The sequence below is a fragment of the Mya arenaria genome, chromosome 14 (genome assembly GCF_026914265.1).
Source record: "Mya arenaria isolate MELC-2E11 chromosome 14, ASM2691426v1".
NCBI lineage: Eukaryota > Metazoa > Mollusca > Bivalvia > Myida > Myidae > Mya > Mya arenaria.
In genome coordinates this window covers 29222223-29244711 of record NC_069135.1, presented here as the reverse complement: position 1 = coordinate 29244711, position 22489 = coordinate 29222223, and the positions used below count along the sequence as shown (strand labels likewise).

Below are 22489 nucleotides of genomic sequence, written 5' to 3'. Positions count from 1 at the left end.
TGTCAGTGGTGGTTGTTGTAGAGATAGTTGTTGTTGTTTTTATTTTATGTTGTTGCTGTACGGGTATTAGTGGTAGGGTATAAGAAGGAACAGTATTGATTCATGCGGGTATCGTAATAGTTGGTGTATGCTAGTAAAGGTAGATGACATTGGGTTTGTTGTCGTGAGTTGTGTTGGCAGAGACAGATGCACTGGAAAAAAGTATTTCAAACGCTTTCAACGGCTAAATTTCGGGCAAGCAGTGAATACCGCAGTGCTAGAAGAGCTTCGGTTTATAGATAGTTCTGTTCCAAGTTTGCCTGATATGATCGAGCATTTACGGTAGTGTAACAATTCACCCTCGGGGACACAATCCGACAAACCTGATATGATCGAGCATTTACGGTAGTGTAACAATTCACCCTCGGGGACACAATCCGACAAACCTGATATGATCGAGCATTTACGGTAGTGTAACAATTCACCCTCGGGGACACAATCCGACAAACCTGATATGATCGAGCATTTACGGTAGTGTAACAATTCACCCTCGGGGACACAATCCGACAAACCTGATATGATCGAGCATTTACGGTAGTGTAACAATTCACCCTCGGGGACACAATCCGACAAACCTGATATGATCGAGCATTTACGGTAGTGTAACAATTCACCCTCGGGGACACAATCCGACAAACCTGATATGATCGAGCATTTACGGTAGTGTAACAATTCACCCTCGGGGACACAATCCGACAAACCTGATATGATCGAGCATTTACGGTAGTGTAACAATTCACCCTCGGGGACACAATCCGACAAACCTGATATGATCGAGCATTTACGGTAGTGTAACAATTCACCCTCGGGGACACAATCCGACAAACCTGATATGATCGAGCATTTACGGTAGTGTAACAATTCACCCTCGGGGACACAATCCGACAAAGATAAATATAGAGAAAATTTTAGTTTAAAGAATTGGTGGTGCTGATGTTGTTATTGTTGTTGAAATAATTTGTTTTATTCATTTTGTATATGGCGTAATTTTAAGATTATGCGTTGTTGTTGTTGTTGTTGTTCTTCTTCTTCTTATTAATATTTTTTTCCTTATTATTATCATTATTATTAGTTTTATTTTTTATCATGCTATATTTATATTTATATATATAATTATATTTATTATCATTATCATTATTATTATTATTATTATTATTATTATTATTATTATTATTATTATTATCATTATAAGTTTACTTTTTTCTTCTTTTTTCATTTTATTATTACATTTCTAAAATCAAATTTATCAAACAGCGACAAATTCTGTGAAGAATATGACCTTGGAATAATAAGGTCCTACAATGCTTTAAGCTTTTTTATTTCCCGTGTACCAGAAGGTGGATATCCAATTAAGTTGTCAACGATTAAGGTTATAGGCGCAAGGAAATAAGTGTGGTTGGGGTTCGGGGCATTGCTGGAAATAGAATGGGGACATAATCAATGTTCGGACATTATTACATTTTCAACCATTTTGCATCTTAAGCGGATCGTATTACCACATTTCACGATGGGATTTGCGATCAATAAAAAAATTACCTTAACATTTATTTAGCATTAAATTTTACAACATTCATTCATAAGTTATATCACTTTGTCGTAAAAAGCAAAGACATTATAAAAAGAACATAAATTAACTAATATTTCGTCAGGGTTTTTTTCACTGATGACAACAAATTCAGATTTTTTGTTTTGTAGGCCAATTGCAAAATAAAGGCTTAAAGTAATCTTTCCTTAAATTATTATGATATGGACAAACTAGAAAAACATGATACGGTATTCGTTTTCGATGACATTGACTGACTGAATGTTGACATTGTTGTTATACAGTTTATGTGCACGCTTGAAGGACTCTCATTGTGGATTCGGATAATCTTCGTTAATACATGTGTTGGCTCGGTTCAAATTACTTGTAACTCAATTCATTCGGCCCATGCAAAAATGTGTTCGGGGTGAATATTACGGTATACGTATTGTTACCTGAACCACTAATTTCTTTTGCTTTTTCAATAACCTTGTATACAATGTTATTTAGCTCACCCTCAAAACACGAGGTGTAATCGATTAAGAATCATTCGAGCTTTTCAAATTCAAAACCAACATTTGGAAAAAGGATTGTGTTTTTGACCGTGAGTAATTGTTAATAATTCTATTATTTGACTCAATTTTGTTTTATCATGTTTACTAGCATGTGTTAAGTTATGTTTATTAAGTTCAGGTTTATTTATTTGGTATTTCTTTTTGCTTGGTTATAAAAGGCATTTATTTTTGCTTGGTTATAGACTTTACTCGCATTTTGGCGAATTGGTCGAAACCACGGTTTTTAGGTCGACTATTCGAAGAATAAGGAAGGCTATACTACTCGCCCCAGCGTCGGCGTCGGTGTCGGTGTCCGCGTCCTGTTATATATTTTAGGGCAAGTTGGGATTTTAGCTTTAAAGTCCAAGCGCTTAACTCAACTCAACTCAACTCAATATTATTTTATTATATCACAGTTTACATTTAAGTAAAAGCATGTGAAAACGCAATATATATATGTTAGCACAGGTATAAAGAGGGTGGTTAAAGACGACTTCACAACAGGTTTGGAGTTTATCATTATACAAAACAAATATAATTAGTAAGGGGAATGTGGTTAGTTTAAATAGTATTATTTTTTATGACAGAACAAATTCATTTATTTGAATTAGGATACAATATAATCGATGCAGTAATGAGATAACAAATGAAAAACTATTAAATACATGATCAGATTCGTTTAAAGTGATTAACTAAGATTTTAACAAAAATTGCTGTTTTTCTTAAGGTATCCGAGTTCTTACAATTTAAAACCTCACTAAAATGTAAGACATTAGGTCTTGAGTAAAAACGACTATGTATGTATTTTTTTCTGGTAGGATTAAAAAATGGACATGTAAGTAAATAGTGCAGTTCATCACCGATATCATTTAGATTACAAAACGTACACTTTCTATTGACATATGGTACAAGCGCTTAACAATGAAATTGGCGCTAAAAAGCGCCACCTATCACCTACGAATTCTTGGAATCGCGTGAAACGAGAAAGCGCTTAATAATTCTAGTATTTATGTCTGAATACATATATTTGTTTCGATGATTTCAGCTGCACTCATAGACTTAAATAGTTCCTCATCAAAAGTCAGTTAAGAAACCGTCTACTTTGATAAAAGCGGGTGAATAAGAGGATTGGGCATTAGTATCACCTGTAAGTAACAGGTTTGGCGATTTACCATACAGTAGTGATGATTTTTTGTTCGAGTTAAGAGTAAATATTATCTATTTGAAATTATCATGGGGTACATAATAGTGTCTTCTAAAAAGGGGTGTGGTATATTTGAATTGTCTTTAGAAATTTCAATCCATAGAACATATTCACAATCACTTTCTACAATTTCTCTAATGACGGTTTAATGAATACATGAGACTTGCGCTTACTTTTTTGCCTTCTGGGTTTTGACAAAAAGTTCAAAATTTCTATTAAAATAAAGTCATACATATCTAACTTAATTTCTGTCACAAAAAAAGATCAAATGCATTTATAAGTTTTGTAAATTCTTGGTATTGCAGACTTTGTTTAAGACCACATACATTCAATGTCCCAAATTGCAGGTTGTCAGGGGAATAATTGTTGTCAGACATCTATATTTGACTTCAACTTATCAAAATAATCTTCTTCACCATTCGTTCATCGTGAAACTGAATTTGATTAGACCGACATGATTTCTTTTGAACACTGTTTTTTAATGTTTGTTTACATTTTTAGACAGCGCGTATGAATACATTTTTCTGTAATGTGGTTACCAAATTTTAATAGTTATTACTTTAGTTAAGTATTAAAGTTATTCGGTGGGATTATATCACTCCCGCGCCGTAAGTTATGTTATAAAATACGAACTTACACTGAAATAAACAAATATCATCTTTTTATCACTGCATGAAAAATCCCCCATCACTTTCGTGTTACCACTTATCTATAAATATATTTATACAACTGGTTTAAATACCTACTTATGATTTGCGATTTTCACTTATATATATATATATATATATATATATATATATCAGTTAATGCTATCTTTTTAATTCAATTGTATTGCCAAACAGCATTTACAGCGACGACAAATGTGAATTCCATGTCATTATATTATTAAAATAATGCATTAAAAATAGTTTTACATGTTTATAATAAGCCCCCCCCCCATTTAGAAAGTCCTACTCGTACGAACAATGAAGGGTTTAAATAAAAAAGGGACATGATTTTGAAGACCCAAGATGTCCTCCATAATTTATTTCATCAAGAAATGTTTTCGATTTGAACACGAGCTATTACGGAGTTGTTTACGACCAAATTGCGAGCCAATATACTTAAACTAATGATAAATTTATTACTAAAAAAATTGTTACCAGCGATACAACGACCGTTATACGTTGTTTTTACGAGTTGCTGCTTTTGAATTACGAAACTTTATGGTCAACGAGTACTGTACGTTACGATGTGCTTACGAGTTGTTATGAGTAGTTGTGATTTTATCCCCAGTTACTTACGAAATTATATTTTCAACTTTATTTGCAACATCATTTGAATACAGACACCCAAGTATAAAGCATAGCGTACGGAAGACACATTATGCAATGACACCAACGGTATCAACAATTGTGAAGAAGTTATTGTCAAGTCCTCGAGAACGACTTAGTTCTAAATTTTAGCATGCCTGGAAAACTATCATTTATGGTCAATGTTTTATCCTGACGCTGTTTGACATACATATAAAATGAAAATAAACAATACAAAAAGCATAAAAATAAACTGGCAGAGCGGGGTTTCGAACCAACGACCTTCCGACCTCACGATTATAAGTCCAAAAGTATTTTCAGCGTGTTAGACTACTCGGGAACAGAGTCTGTACTCTGTCATCGATATAAAGAGAGGTCTCGAGAGCGTTATTAACGCTGTAGAAATCAAGCGGTATCAAAGAGTCCAGTCGTCAGTCTTCAATTTCTTACGTATCTAATGTGTTGCATCAGACTATTTAAGAATAAAAACAAATAGCATCTTAAAAAGCGCAATTTGTCAAACTATGAACGAGCCTCTTTAATCACTAAAGATATGAAAATGATGCAAAAATGTTAACTTACAACTGTATGGTGAAAAGCATATTGTATAAGTTTAAATATTAAGATATGTTTTCAACGTTGAAAAATGACCTGCAAACAACTGATCAGTTTTCAACGGGGTCATTTTAAATGCGTGGCTAGGGTGATTAAATAACGGGCATGGGGAGTCAAAATCAAATATTACACCGGCAACAACTTCTGTTTCGTGAATGATTGGAAATAGTTAAAACTGTGATTTTAAAGATGCTCTCTTACTCCCAAAAAGATGTAGCACAATAAATGTTAATGTTTAATTCAAACAAATGATATATCAAAAACAAAGGTTTACCGTGTTTAATTTGAAAGAAGGTGCAGAAACACGGCGTTTCTACGTTATGAGACTAAGTTGATCACTGCTAATCTTTTAGCACTCACCAATATATTTATCATTTAATATTTGTCTGTGTTTAGCAATTTATAACACGGTTACAATGGTGACACCAGAATTTTCTGTTCAACATTAATGCATTTCTTAGCAAAAAGTTAAAGGTTAATCACCCAAAATTTTATGTTTATTATAAAAAAAATATATGTATTGATTTTAAATACGACTGTCACTTTACACATATAGCATACACTAGATATCCTCGCAATTTATGAAAAGTTTATGGATACTTTTCATGGGATTGCGTTTTAGGGCCATAAAGTAAAGGTCACTGTTGCTAAAAAACGGTTAGAACTAAATAACATTAGTAAGAGTTACCATATTGTGACCAAGCTTGGTAAATAAAATCAATTATGGGACCTTTCATGGGATTGCGCTTCGGGTCCCTAGGGTCAAGGTCAGCGTCACTGTTACTAAAAAAACGTTTGTAACTGAATAACTTTAATAAGGGTTGACATAGTGACTAAACTTGGTATTAAGAGTTTAAGGAGGATTTCCATGGGGTTGCATTTAAGGCCCCTAGGGTCAAGGTGAAGGTCACTGTTCCTAAAAATAGAAAGCACAATTAAAACTGAATCTCGCAACGAAGAATTAAGTTCTTATATCTATCATCGAAAACCTGGTTTCGACGCATTGCGTTTTTTATTTACTTTAAATTTGATTTTTATTGCTTTTGTCGGGCACGTATTACATCATTATTGTACTTTATTGTATAGTCGAGCGCGTTGTTCTACTACAGCTCTTGTTGAAACTGGTTGCCGGTCGAACGTAGTGGTAGCACTGTGCTTGAACTTCGCTAGCAATCATACTTGTGTATCAACAAGTATCCATGTGTACCAACAAATAAATGCAAGTTTTTTCTTTTAGTTGTTATTAATTATTTTTCAACTAAAACGTTCCACTATGTATACACGCCTATACAATTGAGAATAGCAAGGCAATATGTTTTGATGGAAAAATGCATTCGTGACCTATGCAAAGACTGTATACAAATATATATACAAATAAAATAATTCAAACATTGTATTCATGTTTACTTTGTTAGACAAATAGTATGAATACGCATACATGTATAGCAATAGAAAAACGTATTGGCATCTTATAATGTTTGAGTAGTGAAAGTGTCTCGTTCACATTTTAAGGGTCAATCATCACAGAAAAAAATCATTTCATTTTGATTTTTTTTTCAAAAATATGATAGTTTTCAAGTTGGAACCTTTTTTTGCTAATTACTTTATATGTGTCTGAAACGAAACACATATATCATTTAAAAGGAAAAAATAATTAAATTCTAAGTAGATATTTTATACGTAAACCTATAAACAGTTACCGTATATTTCACAGAGCCACCTTTTGTAAATTTGGTTTTATATAACGTCTGTTGTTGTTTTGTCAGTAAAATAAACGGCATGACTCAACATTTCTTATAGACCATGAGGGGAAAAGGGTATTGCTCCCACTCCCCATGGGATATTTTGTAAACCATTTACCCTTTTTATAAAATTGTATCATCTTACAAACATTTTAAGAAAAGTTAACGCCGTGGGCGTTAGGGCGTTTGGAAACTACAGCATTTTAAAGTTCGTTACCAGATCAACTCTCGGGCAAAGCTTTAACTTAAGGCTAAACTACTGTCGCTTTTTACAAGGAAAAGTGTAGAAAACTGTTTTAATTCAATGACTAGATTTTTAGCTAAAACAATAATGTTTCATGGCTCACTTTACTGTCATTTACGTTACTTCAAACCTTCTTTCAATACTTAATTTAGGCATACAAAAAATGAAAAAAAATGCGAACGTTTGCCAAGATTTTCTGAAAAACGGCAATAATATGCCATTTTAAATTTCTTTATAAAACACATAATCCAACTAGTTTGGTCATTTATTCATATAGATGGTGTATACAGTATGTAACTCTTTGAACAACACATTTTCTATAGACTGATACAACTTTGAATACAAATCTTACCATCTTTGAAACTGACATAGAACTATATTTCAGAACTGCCCTCCTGCAAATAATTATGGAGAAAGAAAATGAGCCTCAAACGCTCGAGGTATGTGATCATATTACTCCCCTATCTTTGGAAGATGCGCAGTCTTGTATTGTCACCACTGGGTCAATGCAGCTATAGAAAACCAACATATTACTTATTGCTTCGAGTCGATGGCAATTTCGCTGTTCGAACAGCGCAGTGCGGTATTTTTTGTATCGACGCCACGCAAACATTTAATGAAACGTCACTTGACAATCATGAGTGTTAATACTGTACGAGCAAGGGTATTCCAAAAGTGTTCCTTTCTACCATTTATGAATGTATTTGATAAGATAGACACGCAATAGGAGATAGGGGTGGTTGTTTGTAATTGTACTTACAAAAACATTTCGAAGCATATTCCCAAGAGAGAACGGTATGAGAAAGCATGTGGTCGGCTTACATTGAGGTGCTGTACTGTTTCGTGTACCTGGAACAAGTGCGCGGTGCTGCAGCCATATATGTATCAGCTGAACACATATGAGTATATTTAGGATAGAATCGATGAAGGGTTCGATGGAACGCTAGTCTTTAAAATAAGCATGAATGCCAGATTAACTACAGCTTAACTACAGAAAGAAATACATCAGCATGACGACTCATTAATTGCATGAATTGTCTTTTCTTTTTTGGTCAACCTAATTATAATGTTTATCGTTTCATTAATGCAGTTAATAATAAGTTTACAAAAAAATCGGTTAAAGGACAAATTTCATACACTTGGGCGTAGACCATCATTATGGTATATAACTCCTTAAAGTCAGCAGCCAATTTGCTAGAAGTAATTTTAAGGTAATTGGCAGCGAAATCGCCAAAGTTTAGTCCCGCGCCAACTAGTTTCACTGTTTATTTGTCATTTTGAGTTATACATCGGATGTTATTGTAAATCAAATAATACGCTGATATAATTATACAATATCCCTAGAATACACTTTTTCATTGATACAAGCTCTATAACGATTGGCCTAAAAGAAGTATAGTACACAAATGTATATATAGACGCATATATATATATACGTATATATAGATTTCATTGATCATAACACCACATAGCAAATATGCCTATAAGATAATTATAGTTGTTTTAAGCTCGACTATTCGAAGAATATGGAGAGCTATACTAATCACCCACGCGTCGGCGTCGGCGTCACAGCTTGGTTAAGGTTTTGCATGCAAGCACATATAGGTTTATATCTCAGCAAGTACTAGAGGTACTGCATTGAAACTTAATGGTACTTAACCATCCAACCTACTTAATTAACCAAGTTAAAATAACTCCAGTTTGCATTAAATGCAAATAATAGGCCTTTATTATTCGACTTAGAAATTCTGGTTAAGGTTTTGTGTGCAAGCACACATAGGTTAATATCTCATCAACTACTTGAGGTATTGCATTGATACTTGATACAATGGTACTCAACCATCCAACCTACTTAATAAACCAATTTAGATAACTATTGTTTGCATTTAATGCAAATAGTTGCCCTTTATTATTCGACTTAGAAATTCTGGTAAAGGTTTTGCGTGCAAGCACATTTTTTTGCTTTCACAATTATAGTTTCATAGTTTATTTCAAATGCATAAAGGCCATAGGCCCATGAGCATACAAGAATTTTGCATAAATACACATATCATGATAATTCATAGATCAGTGGTCAAATACAATTTCATAGATACATTTTTTTACAGTAACTTACAATATATTATTATATAATTCAAACTATAATATATATAACACTATATTATTATATAATTCAAACTATAATATATATAATACTATAATATTCTCACAGTGAGGAGACAGTGGCTGTTATATAGATATAGACTTATTACATATGTTAAATATAAACAAATGTATTTCTTAATTCAAAAGCTTTATGCACATACATCGATAATTTTCTACATGTAGCTTTCCTATCACTGGCAATAAGTTCAACAAATTTCAGTACATTTGGTCTTTTCCAATAATATTTACTGATGCATTGTTTTCTTAAATCATTATACAATGTACATTCTAACAAAAAATGAAACTCATCTTCGAGGATATTACAAATTTGACATTTTCGTTCATTAACAGGTATAGATTCAGGTTTATGCCATCTACCGGCCTCGATTTCTAGTCTGTGTGATGAGATCTTAACCTCGTAAGGGCTTTCCGAAATTTTACAATATTTACATCACACAAGTCAGATTGTAACTTAAAATCTGCAAACAGCACATATGATTTTGCCCTGGATGAGTTATTAATTTCTGCAAACCAGTTTTGCACATAAACATCTTGCAGTCGCTGCTTTAATTCATATATAAATTTATCAACGTCACTAACAATTTGAAATAACCAAACTTCATTAAATCCTAATGTTTATAAAATATATCAAACGCTCTTTGCCCATGATTTACAATTTGGCAGTCTCTCTAAGTCTCTATAGAATATTTTATAAACTGCTCTTACATATTTGATATCATCACAATGCAAAAAATTTAACCAGTTCTTTATAACGCTTACAACTCTTTTAGTGTTAATGGTGTTCTTCCAAGCTCTCCATTAACAAAATTGTTCTGTGTTTGAGTTATTACACCTAGAATCTCTTTACAAAACTTCAAATGAACTCGTTCTATCTTTACGCTATCGTTTAACCCCCAGACTTTACAGCCATAATTCAATACTGGGTATATACGTTTATCAAATAATGACAAATAGTGGCTTATTGATATGCCAGTAAACTTAGTAAGATCTGAATTAAGCTTATATAATGCCTTCATAGCTTGCCCTGACAAGGTTTCAAAAGTTGTACTGAGTGAACCACCAGGTGTAAATACAATGCCTAGATAAGAAAACTTTTTTTTTAAATCTCTAGTTCTTGTCCTTTGAACATAAATTTAATATTTCTTCTAACATTGCTACCTTTTTTAAATATCATCACCTTTGTTTTATTTATATTTACACTAAGTTTCCACCTGTTACAATAATCTTCTAGCAGTACTAATCCATTGTGTAACCCACTTTCAGATTCTGATAAAATAACAATATCATCAGCATATAGCAACAGGAACATTTTTAACATATATCTAAATCAACACCTTCAAAACCATGAAGCATAAAGTGTTCTTCTATATCATTGAGATACATACAAAATAAAAACGGTGATAATGATTCACCCTGCCTAACACCGAGCACACAAGGAAAGTCATCACTTAATTCATTTTTATATCTGACCCTTGATCTAACATTTTCATACATTGATTTAACTATATCTAATATTTTTCCTCTAACACCAAGCTTTATAAGTTTAAACCACATGTTATCCCTCACTATATCATCAAACGCCTTGGTAAAATCAATAAAGGCTGCAAATAATCTTATTTTATTGTTTAACAAATGCTCAATGATACCATGTAACACAAATATATTGTCTACCGTTCCCATCTGCTTTCTAAAGCCAGATTGTGCCTCTATATATGCATTATATGTTTCAGCCCAATAACTTAATCTATCATTTATTATTTTTGTAAACAATTTCCCAAGTGTACTTAACAAAGTAATGCCTCTATAATAATTTACATTTTCTACATCACCCTTTTTATGCAACGGAACTATTAATCCTTCAGACCACTTTTCTGGAAAGTAATTCATATCAAATTATTTATTAAAAAGAGTACTTAAACATGACAAAAACTGTTCAGACTCAATACCATATTTCAAAAGTTCATTTAGCACTAAGTCTGGTCCAGCTGATTTACCACAGTTCAGCTTCTTACACGCTTTAACAATCTCCTCACATAAAAATGGTATGTTTGGCTCATCAAACATTATCTGCATTTTACCATCTAAATATCTTTCATTAAAATATAACACATCTTCATCTGGTTGAAAAAAAACCCACAGAGTCTGGGTCATTAATAGCTTGAAAATATGCCAAAAAATCATTGGCTGACAATTGTGAGGAGAACTGCTCAGTGCTTACTAACTTTTCCTTTTAACAATCTCCTATAGGCTTTAGCATTTGACAACTTAGCACATTCTAACTTTTTGTCTGGTTACTATTATATATAAATTTCTTCTTTCTGACAGTAATTTTGTAATCGCTTCTAGTTTGGACCATAGATTTTCTGTATTTGGGACATTTCTATAAGTATTCAAATATCTATAAAAATGATTTTTTATATTAACATTCAACATGAAAGAAACATTTATTAACAGTTTGACTTGATACTTTATTTTGCAAACTTCTAGGTTCTTTTTTGAATAAAGGTACACAAATATCATCAACACTATTACATAAATCTGAGAGACTACTGTCAACATCACAAGTATATTCTGCTGTATTTGTATTCTCACAAAAGGTTAAAAGCTTCTGTGTCACATTATCACTATTTAAAGTATTATACAACACTATGCCTACAGTATAAGTTTCTAATTAAGCACATCTGTTCATTCGTCACGAAATGCCTTTTGATCACCACGTAAGAGAGTGGCAGTCTGTATTGACCGTGAAACTAAACCTGTGAAAATAAATTCGAGCTAGAAGGCGAAATAAAATCTTTTCATTCAGTATTGTAGCAGCAGCTAGTGAAATAAAACATTAGTTTACCTATATTATTAAAATAATGATTGAAATCATTTTTAGCTCGACTTTTTGAAGAATAAGGAGAGCTATCCTACTCACCCGAGCTTCGGCGTCGGCGTAACCACTTATGTTATATTTTGCGTACCACCTCAAATATCTTCAAAGTCCATTGACCTATGGCTTTGAAACTTTGCACACTTGTTCACCATCATGCCCCCACCCTATACACAGGAGGAGGTAACTCTATCAAGCATTTTGACAAAATTATACCCCTTTTCGACTTAGAATTTACGTTAAAGTTTGCGTACCACCTGAAATATTTTCAAAGTCCATTGACATCTGGCTTTGAAACTTTGCACGCTTGTTCACCATCATGTTCCCAAACTGTACACAGGATGAGGTAACTTCAACGCAATTTGACAAAATTATGCCCCTTTTTCTACTTAGAATTTACGTAAAAGTTTGCGTACCACCTCTAATATTTTCCATTCAATTTATGTAAATATCTCAGCACATCATGTATTGTATTGAAATCTAATCTAACAGTGATACATGCATGTTTCGTCAAAACTTTTCATTCCATACACCGAAAAGCGGCGGAAAAGTCGAGCGCGCTGTCTCTGTGACAGCTCTTGTTAACAAATGGGCTTGCAGTACTTTTCTAAATATTGAATTTTGAATCACATTTTTTATCGTCGTTTTACCTGGGCTACTTATTGATTGAAACGCCAAATTGTATTAAGTAGGCGCATAGCTCATAGATCGTATATCAACAAAAAATCTTGGTAAACGATTGTAAACAACTTGAATACTTGGCTGAGCTGTATCGTAGATTTTAGATCGATAATTTAAGGTAAAATAAAATTGATTGAACTTGATAATAGTTGGTAGCTCGACAAATTGTAACAACACCAATATTTGGTAGACTAAGATCAAAGAGCGTAGATCGACCATCCGATGACAACTATCATAAATTGTGATGTTTTAATTGGTCTAGCAAATGGTCGACACATCATAGAACATTTTGGAAAACATAGGAATTTCTATAGGACCATGCGATGTATTGCCATTGAAATTTATTTATTTGAAAGGAACACCACAAATTTTGTCTAAAATGTAAAGTTTTGAAAACATGGATGAAGTAACTTTTTGTACGATTTCCCATCTTGACTGTAAAGCAACTGTTTGTTTGAGGGAATATACAAAAAGGTGTGTTTAGTAGTAGAAACTGCTTCCACATCGGCCGAGTAAGGTTAAAAAAATATACAAAAAGGTGTGTTTAGTAGTAGAAACTGCGCCAACACCGACCTAGTAAAGTTTAAGGGAATATAAAAAAAGGTGTGTTTAGTAGTAGATACTGCACCCACATCGGCCGAGTAAGGTTAAAGGGAATATACAAAAAGGTGTGTTTGGTAGTAGATACTGCACCCACACCGGCCGAGTAAGGTTAAAGGGAATATACAAAAAGGTGTGTTTGGTAGTAGATAATGCACCCACATCGGCCGAGTAAGGTTAAAGGGAATATACAAATGTACAAAAAAGGTGTATTTAGCACCGGCCGAGTAAGGTTTAAGGGAATATACAAAACAAAGTGTATAGTTGTAGATAGTACACCCACCTCGGCCGAGTAAGGTTTAAGGGAATACACAAAAATGTGTGTTTAGTAGTAGATACTGCACCCACACCGGCCGAGTAAGGTTGAAGGGAATATACAAAAAGGTGTGTTTGGTAGTAGATACTGCATCCACACTGGCCTAGTAAGGTTTAAAGGAATATACAAAAATGTGTGTTTGGTAGTAGATACTGCACCCACACCGGCCGAGTAAGGTTAAAGGGAATATACAAATGTACAAAAAGGTGTATTTAGCACCGGCCGAGTAAGGTTTAAGGGAATATACAAAACAAAGTGTATAGTTGTAGATAGTACACCCACCTCGGCCGAGTAAGGTTTAAGGGAATACACAAAAATGTGTGTTTAGTAGTAGATACTGCACCCACACCGGCCGAGTAAGGTTGAAGGGAATATAAAAAAAGATGTGTTTAGTAGTAGATACTGCATCCACACCGGCCGAGTAAGGTTTAAGGGAATATACAAAAAGGTGTGTTAAGTAGTAGATACTGCACCCACACCGGCCGAGTAAGGTTGAAGTGAATATAAAAAAAGATGTGTTTAGTAGTAGATACTGCATCCACAACGGCCGAGTAAGGTTGAAGTGAATAAAAAAAAGATGTGTTAAGTAGTAGATACTGCATCCACACCGGCCGAGTAAGGTTGAAGTGAATATAAAAAAAGATGTGTTTAGTAGTAGATACTGCATCCACACCGGCCGAGTAAGGTTGAAGTGAATATAAAAAAGATGTGTTTAGTAGTAGATACTGCATCTACACCGGCCGAGTAAGGTTTAAGGGAATATACAAAAAGGTGTGTTTAGTAGTAGATACTGCACCCACATCGGCGGAGTAAGGTTGAAGTGAATATAAAAAAAGATGTGTTTAGTAGTAGATACTGCATCCACACCGGCCTAGTAAGGTTTAAAGGAATATACAAAAGATGTATTAAGCACCGGCCGAGTAAGGTTTAAGGGAATATACAAAAAGATGTGTTTAGTAGTAGATACTGCACCCACACCGGCCGAGTAAAGTTTAAGGGAATATACAAAAAGATGTGTTTAGTAGTAGATACTGCACCCACACCGGCATAGTAAGGATTTAGGGAATATATAAAAAAGTGTGTTTATTCGTGCATACTGCACTCACACCGGCCTGTAATGATTAAGGGAATATACAAAAAAGAGTGTTTAGTAGTAGATACTGCACTCAAAATGGGTACTGAACCCACATCGGCCGAGTTAGGTTAAAGGGAGTAAACAAAAAGGTTGTTTTTGTGATAGAAACAACCCACACCGGTCGAGTTAGGTTAAAGGTAGTGAACAAAAAGGTGGTTTTTGTGATAGAAACTGAACCCACACCGGACGAGTTTGGTTAAAGGTAGTGAATTAAAAGGTGTGTTTTGTGAAAGAAACTGAACCAAATTCTTGAGTAATTGACATGATGTACAAGAACTTCGGTCGAAGGTAAAAATTCAATTCAGAGGGTAGCTGTTAACGTCAATGTTTTATATCATATTGTAAAGGTAGCTGTTCAATATCGTGCGTTAAGTGAACGGCATTGTAATTAATTCGCTTACTATGACACGGTTAAACATGGCTTTCTTGTTTACGTTTTAATATTGGAGTTAGTGAATAGACTTAAAAAAGAGCACTCTCAGGAATAATTTGACTATAATAATGTATTTTAAATTTTGCAGTTAAAGCAGACTGAGGAGGCCCTAACGGTGTACAACCAAGTCCGGGAATTGCTTAAGGTAATTACTTGTGAACAGTACTGCACAGTCTTATAAATTGTCCGTCACCGCCGCCTCACCACCAAGACCAACACCACCACCATTATTATTATCATCATCACCATCTCCATCATCACTATTATGACCATCATCAATCATCAATCGTAGGCTAACACTGAGCTTCTTTTTTATACAGAAGAACAGTCACATAATCAACCGGCTGCCGAAGGCTTTTCAAAGAATCGCAGGCCCGGAGTCGGAGATGGAGGTATACACTTTAGTATAGTATACACTATGATATGCTTAATCTTTGTTTAGTACGGTGTGTTATTGTTATCTTAATGACTTTTTTGAAACTTTGCTAAGTTTACGCTGAAGAAGTTGGCATGGTATTGAAGAAACTTTGATCTAGCCTTCGACCTAATTAAATTATGTTATAAATTGAATCTCAAATTCGTGATTATTTTGTATAAAATTAATTAAACCTCGTTTTTATCGTTTTAAAATGAACTCGTTTAATACATTTGATACAAAATAAACACTCATTTCAGATCCTCATATATGGAATTAAGCACACTAGGGTACATAACTCCATTTCATCCTAAATACAAATTATAAGTCCTGATTGACGAAGTAGCTTAGGTTAAAGGAAAAGTACAAACTGGGGTGTTCACAAATAACTTCTATAACATTCATTCAATTAACTTTATACTTCACACAAAAACAGTCATCAAACAACTTAAGGTCATGTAACTCCTTGTTATGCTAAGTACAGTATGGCCCTTGGTGGAAGTTCGGAAGTTATAGGGCATCTTTGGTTTTTAATTCAAATCTCAAATAAAGTTCATTTCATTAACTTCATTCTTTACAAAGTTGTTCAGGTCAACACACAATTAGGTTACATAATTCCATATTATCCTAAAACAGATTATGACGGATTTTAGGGCAACTCCAGGTTTAAACTTATACCTCAAATACCGTTCATTCAATGGACTTCATACTTATCACATCACACTATTAGATTACGTTACTATATATTGAGATAACCACAAATTATGGCCCTTGACTTACTTTTTTGTATTCTGTTTTGACTTTTTTAATCTTTTTTTTTAACATGCACAAATACCATTATCAATGCAAAGCGGCGTTTAGTCGAGCGCGCTGTCGAATGAAAGCTCTTGTTTAAGCTTGGATTTACAAAATTCACTTCAATGGGAATCTGAATTATAATTTGTAATCGTTTTTTTATAAAAGAATACCATAATTTGCCAACGTGTTTCAATTGACAACATCAGCTTTGTAAACGAGTCCCTTCGGTCTCATCAGAAACTACATATTGAGATGGATCAATAACGCACTGGCCCCAATTTCTCGAAACGTCTTAAGCTTGACAGGCTTAAGTCACTTATTTTAATTAGCCAAATTGCATATTTATAGTGAATATGTATAAATGAAAATGTTTTATTGTGATAATCGTAGCGATAATTCCTATCTTAAGTATTAAACCATTTAAAGGAGTATATAAAACGCAAAATATTGAAAGACAAAAATAGTGGGTTTAGCTAAATCCTGTTATAAGAGACTTAAAAAGTTTCGAGAAATCGGGGCCTGAAGATCAAATCCCTAGATGGAAGAATCAGTCAGGCCAGGTGAAAACATATTTTGAATAATTGAAGTCATGCAAATAGATCACTTTAAAATCTGTTTTTATTAAATTTACACTTTGTTCTTTTCAGAAGGAACGAGATGATAAGTAAGTATATCTATCAACTGGAGTAAGTATATTATATACGTTATGTATAAACTCATTGGATTTGGCATAGAGACGATAATTGATCACATATATTTCACAGAGTAGGCATCACAAACTGTATTAAAGTTTATGCAATAGCGACGTGAAGATCAGATATGTTAACATAACACTCGAATTCAATTCATACATTAGAAAGACAACCAACATTAAGGGGAAATTACCACAACTAGAAATAAGACAAGGTCTTTTACTTCTACAACAGTATTGTCAGAATACATTTCCAGAATCCAGCCCGAGTAATTGTGTGTATAAAACAACGCAAACAATATCTTAGAGCATGTTTAAAAACACACACCAAAAAAAAAAATGCCTTAAAGGTTTGTTCGTAGAGATCTTTGTCCTGTTCTAGAAACATTGCGGATTTCTGAATGATTATAATCATTACGGAATTATTTGCTGGTTTTGAAATGTACCTATTATGATATATAAGTGACCAGTAACGGTTTGATGACGTTAATTTTAACTTAGAAAATGGCGATAAAAGTCTTACATACATTTAATTTTGTTTCAGAAAAACTATTCGATGTCTCAGACGGGATCTGAAGAGGGCCAATAATACAATCAGGTTATTCTGCATGATTAAGCGGGCATTTAACTTTATTTGAAAACATTCAAATATTCATCCAATAATCAAGATAGGACTGTTAAATTTAAACTTAGTCCGACTTTACGAAGGATCTTGGGAGGGCTTTTCTACTGCACCCTAACGTCGGAAGTTTTGGCGCATGTTGTTTTTATAGTCAAACACCATTCATTCAACTGACCGAGGGCAAACCAAACCATAAGGTTATTATGATTAAGATTATGATTTGACTTCATACTTATAACAGTTGTTCAGGGCCATTCGACAATTAAAAAAGACAACTGTGTCTGATCCTTAAACCAAGTTATGCCACCGCCTCTTGGAAACACCTTATAATTTAAGACATTTCTTTTTATATTACAGCCAATATCAGCCAACCTTCTCTTAATTCAAGTAATAAATTACACTCAGAGACAAAAGAAAATGTACATTTCATTACGATTTTTATTGATTTTTGGAATTAATGATTCAACTATCAATGTCACGGCGACCTTTCCTTGAACAGTTATGAACCTTCAGACAGTCGACAGATCCTGTTAGCACAGATCTAAGTTAATAGGCAAATGGTCTAATTCAGCATACAGCAATCATGCATTTTTATATGGAGATTACCAACTTTAACACTACTATTCGTTTTCTTAGAGTCTGTAAACACAGTGTGAGTACATATACAGTTATAAAATGCCTCTATTACAGTGAGCTGCAGAAGGCGAAACGCGCCTGTGCGCATCGACAAATTCAGTAAGTTAGATAATAACCAACAATGAGCCTCTCTGAAATGACTAACAGTTGCGATATATATAGGTTAGAGTTTATTAAGTAATTTCTTCTCGAAGAAAGCACTTAATTAATTGATTATAACCGACTTAGTGTTAAACGCTTCCAAATTGTACCAGCTTCAAATTAAGCTGTGCGCCTGTCAAAAAGACCTGTCAATCACTGCAAGAGTTTGTGACGTCATTTAAATCAGATTTGACACTGTAATTGCGCCTTTGCATATGCAAACAGATATATGCGCATCCAAACTAGCAATTTACTTAATCATGTCTTAGTAGCAGTTGTAACGTTTCAACAAGTGTCAATCACAACAATATGGACAGTTTTAGTAGCAGTGTCAATCATAAGAAAATCGACAGTTTAAGTAGTACTTGTAAGTTTTATGTGTCAATAATAAGAAAATGGACAGCTTTAGTTTTATTTAAATACAATCCGGTAGATATTTTGGTGATTCATTTTAATGATATTTACCAGCTACAATTATTATTCATATATGCATTCCATGTAAATTTTAGCATCATTTTGTTCATGTTTGTTGTTATAGGCCGCAGATGACAGCTGGATTTTCAGATTCCTCAGCTACTGCGAGGTACTTTTGTTAAAACTACAGCAGGTCTTCGTTTTTCATTTACGTTCAATGGATGACTGATGTAAGTTGAGAATACGCTTTTCTGTTTTAAGCCTTAGTAATTTATAATATCCATTATGTTATGCCCCTTTTCTGCAAAACTAAAAAGCAGATATACCAATACTTACCCGGTTATAAGTGACAGTCATGTTATCAATTAGCAATGAAAGAATGTCTGACAGCGTCATATATATACTGGGACATGGTATAAAGCTCTCTTTGGCCATTTAAATGAGCTGGTTTTGAATTTAGGTTGCTGCCATAATTTTGAAATTAATTTTAAGGTCAACACCAATAATGTCAAGGGGATATGAGTTGAAAAGTCTAAAGACGTCGTCAAGTTAATTAATTGTCGTGCTAAAACGAGAAGAACGTTATAAATTAGTTGAATGGACTGTATATACTTGTTAAGTATTATTGCGCCAAGCGGCTCGTCCAATTTGGCTTTCCAAGCTGAGTACTCGTCCAAATATATATCCGTATTGTACAGAACAATATATATAACCTATTATTAGCGCATGAATTAACCGTACATAATTATAGTGGCACATATACAGGTATAAGGTTTCTATAATGCACTGGTAATGACAAACATAAATTATTACGGTATAATTCTATCATATGTTGTATGCAATTTATACAACCATTAAAACTCCCATCCTGAAATACTCACAGTAAATGTTTTCTTTATCTTCGAACATTTAAACCTTAGCTATATCTCATAAGTCGGTAAATACATTCTTAAGATTTTTATACAAATGTAATGACAATACTTCCATTAATAACTGTTGAACTATGTTTATGATAGACGAAAACTAAAAAACAAACATATGGGAATTCACATGCACTCGTGCCCATTACTCTTATAATTATGTTTCATTATGATTTTGTTTTTCAGTCAAAGCGTGCTGACTAAGAAGGCCGAAGAAATGGGAGATTAGAGACGCCTGACCTAGCAATCGCTCTCGCCATTGTTATTTGATGGTTAAATGATTTAATAAATATGTCATACGTCTTTCTCGTTAAGTTTATTAACTTACCTATGTTTACTTGATCAGACCAACTTAATCGTTTACAGACCCGAGCTGCCCGGATTTTTACGTACATAAATCGAAAACGAGCCGAAAATGACCCATCATAATTTTGTTATATTAACCATTTGAAAAGATTCGCAGGGCATGATCTCAATGTTCCTTTAATCAATTAAAGTTAAGAGCAATTAACTCCTGAATATCGATCTTGAATTTGAACGGTTTCCATGTCAATGAGCAGCACTCAAGCTCAATGACGTGATAACTCACCATTATGCAAATTAACGGATACCTTCGCTGTATGATGATTTAGAGAACAACAGAACAGAACAGAACAGAATAGAATATTCATAAGACTTAAGCATAACAAGCATATCGCCATAATAACACATATACATACAAAAAACACATATATATATTAGTATAAATGGCATGCAACAATTTAAAAACATAGCTTTTAATACGATAAATTCAGTTGAATTATTTTTTCTGGGAAACAAATTGTGAGAATGAATTTATATTTTATTATATATTTTAATTGAATATTACATACAATCGGAAATAATTTAAGATTGATCAAACAGTAATCAAGTATTTATTATGTATATAACTGCTTATGATTGGTTATAAAAGTGCAATACATCGTAACGACAAGGAAAATGATAATGCTTAAATATATATATTTTTATACCATGTCTATTTCAATTATTTTTTTTATGTTTGTTTAGTTTTTAATGTGTAACAGAAAAAATAATAATTGTGGCACATGGTTTAAAAGCGCGGGAAATAGGTGCACGCTTACCTTTTGTCAATTCTTATAAAAGTATATGGACAAGTGCGAAAAACGTGGTTAATGTTAAGTATAGTTCTATAATATATTTACATTTATGAATAATAAAAACAGTGTTGCAATATTGACGATAGGAACGTTGAATGTTTTTGTTTATTTCCGGGCAACATTAAAATCATGAAAGTGATACTGAAAGTACAAATGAGAGATGTCGGTGCACCTCAGCAATCGCTGTTGCATGCTTGATTCTGACAAGGATAGATAGGGTTAGTGCATGCATAATTCCTGTTTCACTGAACATGCATTAAATAAATCATACGTTTATAAAACGTTCAGAACATAATTTTACAAGTTTTGAGCCTGGAAATTTTTAACCACCTAACAGCAGGAAATAAGATAACACGATATACTCCAGTGCTCCAGCTAGGACTTGCAGGGTGTGGCTTTAACAGTCCTTTTTCCAGTCTTCTGATGCTCTTTTATCACTCCCTTTTGTGCCCTTTTGTTTCACAGAACAAAACTTCAGAAATCAAAGTATAAAAATATACACAATTTTGACACTAATTAAGGTAATGGTTACATCTAAGGTGTTCATAACAAACTTGATTACTGTAGTATTGAAAGTATTTAATACACATACACAATACCCTTGCAATTTTGCACCATTAAGACTCATTCAATGCGCATCAAAAGTGCCCGTTAATAGCCTCGGTTCATTATCAAGTTATATAGGTCATTTTTTCTCTTACTTCAGATTTTTCTAGAAATTGGATTAATACAGCTGATCTCAAACAAACAATATTGGCTATAAATCGCTCACCTGAGTAAAAGAGTTTGTAATCAATATAGCTTGATATTTGTTCTTGAAGAATATTGAAAAACATACCGATTTAACAAGTTGCCTTGATAATCAATGACAGGACTTGTCACAGTTACCTGCACACTGAAAGGACTTGGTGATTGACTGTACACTGACAGGATTTCGTTCTGTTGCCTGCACACTGACAGGGCTTGGTGATTGACTGCACACTGACAGAATTTGATTATTATATCTGCACACTGACAGGATTTTGTTAAGTTGCCTGCACACTGACCGGACTTGATAATTAACTGCACACTGACAGAACTTGGTACAGATACCTGCACACTGACAAGACTTTTTTCAGTTGCCTACACACTGACAAAACTCTGTTCAATTGCCTGCACACTGACAAAACTATGTTAAATTGCTTGCACACTGAAAGAACTTTCATTATAGATACACAAACAGCAATCAATGCACCATCAAATAAAATCAATAAACTGCCTTCAGCTCTAATACTCAT

At 33.5% G+C, this 22489-nt stretch overlaps 1 protein-coding gene across 1 annotated transcript; it reads left to right on the top strand.

Annotated features, from left to right (window-relative positions):
• The first annotated feature begins 2028 nt into the window (after positions 1 to 2028).
• LOC128216984 (uncharacterized) lies at positions 2029 to 20333 on the top strand. Its single transcript, XM_052923754.1, has 9 exons — positions 2029 to 2165; positions 7598 to 7652; positions 15507 to 15563; positions 15739 to 15810; positions 17279 to 17295; positions 17867 to 17920; positions 18635 to 18679; positions 19260 to 19304; positions 20242 to 20333. Exons 2-9 carry the CDS (start codon positions 7620 to 7622, stop codon positions 20282 to 20284), a joined length of 366 nt encoding a protein of 121 aa, XP_052779714.1. The 5' UTR covers positions 2029 to 2165; positions 7598 to 7619; the 3' UTR covers positions 20285 to 20333.
• The last annotated feature ends 2156 nt before the right edge of the window (positions 20334 to 22489 follow it).